Genomic DNA, 11406 nt, shown 5'->3' on the forward strand with positions numbered 1-11406 from the left:
TCCTGAAGGCATTTATTGCAAGGGGTCACAAAAGTCAGAAGTCTTGGATTCTACAATGCAAAACAATGACAAAACAAGTTTAGATTACACAACCCAATGTGACATGCACTCCAGTAGCCATATCTGTGACATTGGAAGGCTTAATTCTCTGTATAAATTGTAATGCAGCATGTTGCATTATTCCAATTAAGAATGCACTACTTTGCCAAATCAAAGAAAACCTCTTGTATTATACATCTAACAGTGACCTATTGATGTCACTACAAGGCATCGCTAAATACCATTGGAATGTGGTTAGCAGCTTTAAATGCCAAAGCTTAGCACAGCAAACTCCTAATAAACACCTTTCAATAATAACAGGATGTCATGTGGCTACTGTCCCCTCGTGTCTCATGACTATACACTGCAAGGTTGCACTTAGTCATGCACATGAAACTTAATAATTTATGACTTCTCAAGCAGTGAATATTTGCAGTAAAATAAAACATTGTAGCCACGAGACAGTTGGCAAAGTGGGAGCAGGGCTCATAAAGTCACAAAATGGAAAGGCACAATAAATACCTCACATTAAGCAGCAGCAGAACTAAGAAGCAAACAAGTTTAAATTTACAAAAAGTTATCTTGGCCTACATAAAGATTCTTCTACTTGATATTCTTTGGTCTGACATGAAATTATACTGTCTTTGGTGTTATAGAATGATTAATGGTTGGTTTATGATTGACTGAAATATTGCACCACAATAGTCAACAGGGACACAGATTACTGATTCCACACTGCAAAACAAACAACAAAACAACAGTGCTGACCCAGTAGTTGATTTATTTTAAAGCACCAAATTACTGTATGATGGATGGACCAAAATACATCATAAAAATGACTACACAAGCAACAAGTAAAACAAAAAAATGAACTGCATCTCATTACACCTTTACAGAACTGAATGCCCCGACTGTCCAAACATGGATCATTGTTGCTGAGTGCAAAAAACAGAGCACTCTGGTCCTTTGTGTGCAGTTATGCCTTTTTTAATGTTTAGTCTTCAGGCAGCTACTGAGCCATTAAATCAGCGGCCTCAAACCCGATCCCCCCACGTTTATTTTCAAGCAGCCCACCACTTAATATCAAGTTATAATGAAAAGTTCAATTCAGTTCTGTATTGAACTTTGTACAGCACCAAATCACAACAAACATTATCTGAAGGCACTGTACATAGTCAGGCAAAAATCTTTACAATATTATAGAGAGCAGATAAACACAACAATTCACACAATGAGTGAGAACTAGGCATCAATGGAGATAACAAAAAAACACTCCCCTTTTAACAGGAAGAAAAATCTCTGACAGAACCAGACTCAAAGATGTGCGGCCATCTGCCTTGACCGGTTAGGGTGAAAGGAAAAATGGGGGTCAGAGGAGAGGTGGGGGAGAGAAAGGACAAGAGTAAGGTGAGGTAGACATAGAAGACAGAGACCAGGAGCAGATCTAACACAGTTGTATCAAGTTATCAGTTTAGACAGTTCTGAATTAGTTATGACGTGTTTATAGTGCTACAATGTCATTTACACAAGCAGCAGCAGATTGTTGATATAAAATGATGTTGATATGGACTTTAATTATAGCATAATAACATTAATAATAATAATATCAGAAACAGCAACCTCAGCCTTCTTTGTAAACACAGTGTGTGTGGCTCAGGTGCATCTGCCAGTGAGGTGAACAGCAGCGAGGGAGTGAGAGACGGAGAGCAACCAGTCTGTGCACTCACAGGCAGTCTTCATCTTATTCTGCAAGGGGAGGAGAAATGGAAGGAAATTGTTATTGCATATGAAGCCAGAAACACAGAATGTGACTTATAGCAGGATCATGTGTTGTAGTTTTTACCTTTAACGACGAGTTTAGTTGAACACTCCACTCTGCCCAGAGGATTATCTGCTATGACTGTGTAATCCCCGCTGTCCTTTGGTCCAACTTTGAGTATTACCATGGTGCAGACCCCACATGTATTGGTGATGTAGTAGTTGGTATTGGTGTTGAGGCTAATGTTATTTCTGTACCAGGTAACATGGGGTTTGGGGTTTCCTGTCACTGCACAACTCATGTAGCACTCATAGCTCTCTGGAGTGTTGTACGTTTTCAGTGGAACAGAGAATGATGGAGGCATCTCAAACTGGAGGCCCTTAGAGGCAGGAACATTAATGGAGAATGGTTCTGGAATGAGAAAAAAAGATGGGATGTTGAAAAGATATAATACGTGTAAGTGACATAAAAGTGACACTTATTTTATATTTTCTTCTTTAATACTATAGTTTATTTAATGAATAATAGGCATATGTTTCTGCTTGTTCTAAAAATATCTCTCCTAATTTATTAAACATCTTGAGCTTCCCAATTATTTAGATATTTAGTTTTGAGAGCCCAGTGTAACATCTACACTTTTTTAGTTTTATCTGACCAACCATACCTAAATACATTCAGTACAAAATGGTATCAAACAGAGAAAACCAAAACTTCATATTCATCATCTATATTTGGTGGCTTACTTTCAAAATAGTTAAATTATTAATTTGATCTGAATATTGCTTCAATTTAACTCTATTATAATTCTGCCCTGCACAACTATAAAACATTGTTATTCAACCTGCCTTTTGTTCTCTTTACTTCCCAGTTTGGTGAATCAGAGGATTTGGAAATCCCCATGTCATTTTTGGCATAAACTCTGAACTTGTACTGCCTTCCCGGCATGATGTTGATGGCCGTGAACTTGTTGTTGAAGAGATGGTCTGCCACAGTTTGCCATACACGCTTTACGGAATCACGCTTGGTGATCGTGTAGTGGAGCCTGTCATCTTTCTTCTCATCTGGAGATGGAATCCAGGAGACTGTCACTGTTCCTGACACATTTTCCTCCAGCTCTACAGGGCCTGGAGGCTTGGGGTCATCTAGGAAACGGGTAGGAATCAATGTTTACTTCCTTATAAGTACAGTACATAGGTGAATGCCTGCAGACACAACGTTATTCTTCTACATGTTTCCAATTCATTGCTTGAACTCCAAAATAAACCTAGGTAAACAACTTTTGGCATCAACTGTCATTATTATTAAAACAACAGTTAAAAAACAGGAGCACATACAAATATTCATTGAGATACTTTCATAATGCAAATCAAAGTTCATGCTACCTGTGAATCTCATCTCCACACTGGAGGTGTCTTGACCAACAAGGTTCTTCACAATGATAGTGTAGATCCCCGTGTCATGACGTTCTGACGAGGGAATCATTAACTGTGATGATGTGTCTGTGTTGCTAACTGTCACATACTTGGGTAGAGGCATGCTGTCCTTGAGCCATGTAACTACGGGTATTGGAGAGGCCTGTCGACAACAGGAGAAACACAGCCAAGATGTGATTTATACTTTTTCACTCATTAACAGCTTAACATAAACATAATACAGCAACACATTTGACATATTTATGTGTCATACTGCACCTTAAAGTTAAAGTTGATTCGAGCAGTGTTCCCAGCTCTCATTACTACGAAGTTCTTCATTTTTTTGTCAGTGAACTCAGGTCTCACTGTAACAATGTTGGAACAGGTTTAGAATAAATAATTCAAGGAGAAAATGTGATTTAATGGCGGTAAAATTGTATCAGTTTACCTGGAGGAGGCATTGCAATGATGTAGTTGTCCAGCTCTTTAGGCTCACCATCTCCACCCTCATTGGTGGCTACAACTCTTACCCAATACATAGCCATAGACTTCAGACCCATAATAGTATAGGAGGTCATTATGAAACTGCTGGAGTTACAGCGACCCCATTCTGGGTTTTCTGCTGCTCTGAGCTCAACAAAGTATCCTTTAGCTTCATCTTGGACCCCTTCCTCTTCAGTAGGTTTGGTCCAGCCCAGTGATAAGGTGGTGTATGTTGAGTCCGTCACCTTTAAGTCAATAACTTTACCTGGGGGCTCTGAAAGATATATAAGGTTTTGTTATCAGGAACTAAGCAAAGAAGTTTGATTACGGTGGCTGATTTTGGCCTGTTTCTTACTCTTTGGATCTCTTGCAAATACAAATTCAGTGGGGGCACATGGCTCCCCAGCACCAGAGATGTTGATAGCAGATACACGAAACTCGTACTCGATGCCTTCCACAACATCTTTTACTGCATACTTTTTTTCTGTTGGCATGTTAAACATAGTTTTGGAATTTTAAAAATTCAATTCTGTGATTAAAGACACAAAGCATTTACATTTGAAGTTGTGCCTCAAATTCAAATACAGAGCATGTAATCATATGAGAGGCAGTAATTGTTAAATGTCTCCACTTCACCTTTAATGGGCTCATCAGGTGGGTTGACAAGGCCCCATAGATTACTGCCATTTTTCCGTTTCTCCACATTATAGCCTAAAATGTTAGTTCCTCCGGTGTTAGCAGGTGCAGACCAAGCAAGGTTGATGCAGTCTTTGAAGGCACTAACAATTTTAGGGGTAGAAGGAGGTCCAGGATAAGCTAAACAAATAGTGAAATAGAAGAAAAAGATCACAGTTTAAAATAAAACAGCCTTTTTAATAACACATACAGTATTTGGGACATGTAAAATGTCTTACCTTTTGTCCCTGCCTGAATGTCGTCGGTCTCCATCATCCCACTGGTACCTTGGTCGGTTTCAGCCCAGATGTGGTAGCAGTACTTTCTACCATGATCCACATCAGTATCCCTATATTTAGGCTCTGGGCCAATCTTGCCTAATTTCTTCCAGCTGTTTCGGCCAATCTGCTGACGTTCTAGGATGTAGTCAGTGATAGGGGAACCTCCATTGTCTTTCGGAGGCCTCCATTTGAAATCGATGCAAGATGATGAGCTTTCAATTATGTCCACAGGGCCTAGTGGGGTTGTTGGTTTATCTGTTGTGACATAAAAGAATTACTGGGTCTGTCAGTGACTTATACTTATGTATTAAACTTGACAAAATTCAAAGCATGTTCTTGAAATGTGAGAAAGCTGACTGACCTAAAACAACAAGATGGGTAATGGCCTCAATTGTTCCACATTCATTTTTAATCTTAACCTTAATTTCGCCTGAGATTTTGCGTTGGCACTTGGTGAGCAGCAGGCGGGTATGTGAGGACGATTTTTCAATCTTGACATGGGTGTCCTCCAACAGCTCGTCACCATCATTGTACCACTGGATTTTCATTGGTTCCCGGCCAACAAAGGATAACTTAAAAACTGCTTCTTTCCCAGTTTTGATTAGAGCAGGTTTTTTGTACTCGGCAAGTTCATCAGTGTCAATTCTTGGAGGATCTAGAAAAAAAAAAATCTCTTTCTCAATTATTTTCATTTGCTGAGAAGAACATCACATGGAGTGCCTCAAATTGATTCTGATTACATTACCTTCCACATTTAGCACAGCTTCTGTTTTACGCCCATCAGCCTCACATCTGTACTTCCCAGCATCATCTTCCTTGCAGTTTTTAATAATTAGTTTGCGATAAGTCCCATCTTTAACAATGCAGATGTCATCTGTATTTGTCATCTGCAATGCACACACATGTAAGCACTTAGGTTAAAAGCACAGAAGACTGGAAAGAAAATGTATACAAACCCTTAAATCTCTTACCTCTATTCCATCTTTGTACCAGACTCCATCACATTCCTCACTGCTCAGTCTGCAGACCAGCTGTGCATCAGTACCAATGATGGCAGTTACATCTGAAAGTCCACTGGTGAAGAAAACGCCGGGGTCTAAAGGAAATAAAGTGTTTACGCTTAACTTGGAACATAATTGAATAAGAAATTAGAGCTTAGCAGTATTTGAATTCAATTACTGTGTTCTGATGCCTCTCACCAATGACTGTATCAGGAATAAGTGGGCCTGTGCGTACTCTTTTTCTTTTCTCTTCAACAGGCTCTTCTACTTCAGAATCAGCAACTTGAGCAGCTGCCTCTTTCTTCTTCTTCTTCTTTTGTTTTGGTTTTGATGTGGTAGATTCTGATTCGGCTTTCTCCACACCCTCTTCCTCTCCCTCTTTCCCCTCTCCCTCTTCCTCCTCTTCTTCTTCTTCTTCTTCTTCTTCTTCTTCTTCTTCATATTCGTCTTCTTCATATTCGTCTTCATCATCTTCTGCATCATCTCCATCTTCCGCTTTGCCCTCTGCAGTGACTGCTTGGGTTTTATCGGCGTCTTCTCCATCTTCAGTCTTTGCCTCCAACTTCTCCTTCACTTTTTTCTTTTCCTTTCCTTTTTCACTTGTCTTTGCCTTTGCCTTAGCTTTTGGCTTTCCTTTAGCACTGGCTTTAGCTTCGGTTTTAGCTTCGGCTTTAGCTTCGGCTTTAGCTTCAGCCTGTGCTTTAGCTTTGACTTTAGCCTCAGATAAAGCTTCTGCTTTGGATTTGGCTACAGCCTCTGCTTTAGCTTCAGCCGCTGCCTTCTCAGCAGCAGCCGCTGCAGCTTCTGCTTCTGCCTTTGCTTTTGCCTTTTCAATCAAGACATCCTTCTCTTTCTGTACCTTTGCATTTTGTTCCTGAGCGATTGCCAGAAGATCGGCATTACCACCACCTGCCCGGGTTGTTTTACGAGCCTTCTTCTTTCCTTGTGAGTTTGGATCATTGTCAACTAATTCAAAAGTACACAATATCAGAACAGTCGTAAAACATACAAGACATTTTTAGAAGTTGATAAACAAATGACAAAGGATGACTTGAACAATACCTTCCACTATAAGCCAGGCACTGCAGGATGAAAGTCCAGCCATGGCTGCATAAATTCCTTTATCCAATGGCAGGCAATCCTTGACTACTAATGTGTGAATCAGCATGTCTTCTGACACAAGGATGTCGTATTTGTCCCCCTGCTCCAGTGGCATATTTTTTCCCTTCCAAGATATCTTTTTCAGCGGTTGTGAGACGACACACTCAAACACGGCGTCCTCTCTTTCTTCTGCTTTCACATCCTCAATCTTTACTAAGAATTCTACTGGGGGAACTTGAGAAAAAAATCAAAGTACATCTTAACTTGAGATCTGGTATTTCCCACCGCAATAGAGCTTAGGTAACATATGGCCAATATTAATTTTGTTGATCACTACTTGCGATGCTTTATCTTACGTTTTAAATCAGTTGAGAAGATCTTTACTCCGTCAACCTCCACTTGGTATAATCCAGCATCCTCTGGGTCAATACCATTGATACTAAACATGAACTTCTTTCCCACTTGCTTCAGGCAGTGTTTTACCTCCAAATCAGCATCAAAAGGAACCATAACTCCATCCTGTTCAAACATATGTCATACCAGTGACCGCATTATTCAGCAGATATGTTTATATGTGCTATAATTGTATTGTGCTTCCTTTTTATGACAGTATACAATTTTGAGTGCCACCATCCTACTTTTAAAATGTTTACATCTGAACTTCTTACCTTGAATAAATAGATTTTGCTTGTAGGGTCTTTGAGTGACATTTCAAGTTCAAACTCTGCACCACCAAAGGGGTTTAGTTCAATGGGCTTTAAGTTGGAAAGTCTTTCAACGACCTTTTGTCATTTGAACCAGGAGAAAAATATTCAAATTTTAGAGTCTTCATTTCTTGCATTAAGTCACATTACTTTTTTTGCTTGAGGCGTGCTGTACCTTTTCCTGCTCTTGCTCCCTTTCTGTCTTCTTCTCATTAAGTTTTTTCAGCATCCAGCGAAAATCAGTAATATGATACTGGGCACATATCTTCTCATATTCTGTCTTGTTTGCACTCAACAGCAGTTCCCAAAACTTCTCATCCAACTCTGGTTTAGTCTCTTCCTTTGGTTCAGTTTCAATCCTTCAGAAACAGAAATATAATAATTATCTTATGGTAAGAGTTTGTATGAGACTAGCCCATTTTCTTTGACAGCAATACTTACACAGTTTTTAAGTTCTTTTTGAAATCTTCCGGTAGCTCTCGGATAGCTATAACACAACACATGACATTGTCGGTTATTTTAATCCAGGGCTTGATTGACAGTGCTTTATTACGTATTTATTGTAGTGTCTACCTGTTCTGGATTGATGCAATGCTTGGTTCTTTTTGAAGCCAACTAATAAAGAAAAAAAAAAAAACCAAACACAATTAATCTTATTAATTTGTTTGTTTTTGAATATGTCATAGAATAAAAGTAAGGGTTAACGTAACTTACCTTCGATAACGTTAAGAACAGCAGTCACAATTGCTTTTCCATATTCATTTTCTGCGAAACACTTGTACGTGTCAGCTTGATCCACAGATACATCTGGTATCTATTGTTAATGCATCATGATTAGTTTTTTTCTTTGCGAAACCAGTTCAATTGATTGAAATCAGATTTGTTTATTCTTTTTCAAACATTCTTTGACACATTGTCAATGTCCTCACCTGTAGCTGGTGTTCACCAGAACTTTTATCATAGAGGACTTGGTACCTTTCATTAATCACTCCATTATTTCTCACCCAGGTCACATTTGGCGCTGGCTTGCCAATAACTACTGCTCTGAAGATGGCAGTTTTTCCTACGAAAAGGACAACACAAATGCTTTTTTGTTAACAGAAATATGACATGTTAAATTACATTAATTTGTCCCTGTAAAATTGAGGTGATACTTTACCTTCTTGAATTGTCAAAGCAATTGGTTTCCGAGTGAAATCTGGTGTGGCTGTGCCTGTCGGGAGTTCCTCCACGTATTGTGTGATCATAACTCCAGGCACCTGCGACCTCTTTTTTATTCTCACTGTTGCCGAATGTGACAAATGATATTATTTACACACTGATAAAGAACTTGAAGGATCATTTCACTGATAATAATTACTACATGAATTAGTTTTTAAATAAAGACAAGAACTCTTCATGACAGTTTAAACTCTTTAGTTACTTACCCTGCCCTGGAGCCGTTGGCTCATCCTCCTTAGCTTTACGTATTTTAAACATGTTGAACAGCTTCTCTGTTAAAGCAAAAGGATATTACAAAGCACCTTTAAAACACTTAAGACAGCACTGTTAAGTTTACATACACCTTAAAATGTTTTAAGAAGTTGTTGGATTCAATAAGCTCCCATATTACATTTAATGGATTTCAAGGTCGTCTGTAGCTGACAAAAGCTCTTGACCACTGTTAAAAGCGATATAAACTCCCATCTGTCTACTGAACAGGTAATCTGTTACAGATGGTCTCTATCTGCACTGGTTATCACTTCTCATTTTAAATTCTACATTACGGCAGTACGCCCACTTTTGCAATCTAATGTCAATGTGATTGCGACTAATTTCCAGTCACATCGAGACACAATTTATTCATTTTGCACTATACACCTGTCATAAAAACAAGATTTTTTTTTTTTTTAACTAGAAATGTTATTATTTATTTGGCAAATAACAAAGTGAAGTCACCTTTTTTTTCTACCCAAATTATGAGCCGGCTCACTGGGTTTCTCCAAGCATAACATTCAACCACTAAAACAAGGTACTTTAGTACCTTTACTTTACTTTAAACTTTAGTTTGACATTTGAATCAAGAAATAATAAAAATAATAATGTGTCCACTATTTTATTCAGTTTTTTTGTGAAACAGTAAATTTGAAAATTCATGGATAATGATAATACTTATTTTTCAGCATTAAAAATATCATTTCAGTTAAAAAAACAACAAAAAAAAACTATTAACCATTACAGAAACATTCCAAAAATATTTTGATAATTACCAATGCTGTTAAATTAGTGCCGCTGTGGCAAAAACCTTACATTGGTGGTGGGATAAATTAGTTAAGCACTGTATATTCCAGGCAAATGACACAACTCTGTAATTCTAGATGTCCTATAATTTTAAGAATTCCTCAGATTACAAATAGTTGACATTCCTAAGACACTGGCCTAGTTTTCCAGGCAGCAGGTCTCATACCTTATAAGACTGTCTATCATGTGTCAATAGATGCATTCAACGTTGTGAATTGTAGGAAAGGTTATTTTTGATGAAATATGAAAATGCTCAAATCAACCTTTCCATTAAGACAAAAATAGAACTTACCAATTTGTACTACAAAGATATACAAATATATTAAAAGCAATTAGGGTAATATTAGACTGATATGCACCTGCATGTTTAATAATGAAATATACTGTATTGTGCACTGTTGTGTAGACATTTTTTGTCCTATGGAAAAAATAACGTCATGTAACATCATGAACTGATTTATGACTTAATTGCCCATGGCCATGGCTTAAATATTGTTGTGTGATTAAAGGCTAAGATATAACCTCAAAGCTTAGCAAACATATTGTTTTAGAACTTGGTAGATTTAAATTCAAGCACTGGTTGTCTGTTCTGTCACTGCTGCCTTAAAGCTACATACATTTTACAATTTACATTTTCCCTCTTAATGATTTATCCTCTTAAAAAATGTCAAACGTTGACAAAAGTAAAGTTCACCATTAAGGAGTCCTACAGAGAATCTGCCAGGTGTTAATTAGCAATCAGCACAAAATGTTGTGACTCAATTAGCTCTAAATATCATGAACTTAATAAACATATAGACTGCTGTCAGAAATAAAAGAATAGATATTGGTGAAATGTCCAGCTGTATGTTAATAATAATGAATATTATTCTGATACTGATTATGTGTACTTACTATGTCACCAAGTAATCTGCTCTTCTCTGCTGCCTGTTGCCGGCCACGTTCCAGCTGATTCTTGAGTATGGTCTCTCAGTTTTGAGAGGCAATAAAAGCCTTTCAGGGACACTCGAAGCAGCCTAACCCACTTTTTCACTGGGGGCTCCCTGGGATAGGTTTACTGACATGCACTTTTGCCCTAAAGTGCTATAGGTTTGAAAAAGGGACACCAGCTGTAATGCGGTCCTCAAGGTTTCTAATCCCTCCCTCCCTCCCACCCTCAAAACTGGAATTTAAGCTTTAGTGCTTTAGCAAGGTGCTTTTGGCTGCTCTTAATGAAAAGGGAAGTGTCAAGGGAAGTGACAGAATGGACATGCACTGAGCTTCCTCACCATTAGCTTAATTGCACATGCAAGCTGCCTGCTCTTCATGCCCGCATTTAAGAGGTAAGTGTCAATGTAATTTAAATTGTTGTGAGGTCTTCTTATTTTTTTGGAGGCTGTGTGTGTGTGTGTGTGTGTGTGCACACATGTATGTTGTATGAATGAACAGGGATTTTTGGATGCTGAATCCTTATTCCAAAATATTTGCATGACTCTTCCCATTTACACTAGTGCTATTTGTAATTGAATGAAAGTTGGCATGTATTTTAGCATCATAATCACCACTTCTCTTTGACACTGAGAAGTGTCATCCTACACTGGTCTGTCATGTTTTTGGCCCGGGTGCAACTGTTGACACTCTCTTCTCCAGTAATGCTAAACTGGGACTAAAAATGCTTAGAGAGGTAATATA

The 11406-nt window shown here is 38.2% G+C and overlaps 1 protein-coding gene across 1 annotated transcript; it reads right to left on the reverse strand.

The window, feature by feature from the left end:
- Positions 1 to 803: 803 nt before the first annotated feature.
- LOC122767668 (immunoglobulin-like and fibronectin type III domain-containing protein 1) lies at positions 804 to 10724 on the reverse strand. The gene is made up of 24 exons (XM_044023088.1): positions 10630 to 10724; positions 8883 to 8948; positions 8615 to 8737; positions 8385 to 8518; positions 8170 to 8269; positions 8029 to 8070; positions 7897 to 7942; positions 7631 to 7814; positions 7420 to 7533; positions 7108 to 7270; positions 6713 to 6985; positions 5849 to 6616; positions 5621 to 5745; positions 5395 to 5536; positions 5011 to 5304; positions 4608 to 4904; positions 4330 to 4509; positions 4049 to 4177; positions 3659 to 3967; positions 3490 to 3575; positions 3181 to 3373; positions 2644 to 2940; positions 1883 to 2209; positions 804 to 1785 (listed from the first exon to the last, which is right to left on the reverse strand). The coding sequence occupies exons 2-24, from the start codon at positions 8932 to 8934 to the stop codon at positions 1781 to 1783; spliced, it is 4383 nt and encodes a 1460-aa protein (XP_043879023.1). The 5' UTR covers positions 8935 to 8948; positions 10630 to 10724; the 3' UTR covers positions 804 to 1780.
- Between the last annotated feature and the right edge of the window lie 682 nt (positions 10725 to 11406).

This window comes from Solea senegalensis, linkage group LG4 (assembly GCF_019176455.1).
Source record: "Solea senegalensis isolate Sse05_10M linkage group LG4, IFAPA_SoseM_1, whole genome shotgun sequence".
In the NCBI taxonomy this organism is placed as follows: Eukaryota; Metazoa; Chordata; class Actinopteri; order Pleuronectiformes; family Soleidae; genus Solea; species Solea senegalensis.

Coding starts and splice junctions, on each gene's coding strand:
- LOC122767668 (XM_044023088.1), bottom strand. CDS start 8,934: ATGTTTAAAATACGTAAAGCTAAGGAGGATGAGCCAACGGCTCCAGGG. Junction 8,519..8,614: donor TGCTTTGACAATTCAAGAAG/GTAAAGTATCAC, acceptor TCCTTTTCGTAG/GAAAAACTGCCATCTTCAGA. Junction 5,305..5,394: donor AGCTGTGCTAAATGTGGAAG/GTAATGTAATCA, acceptor TTTTTTTTCTAG/ATCCTCCAAGAATTGACACT.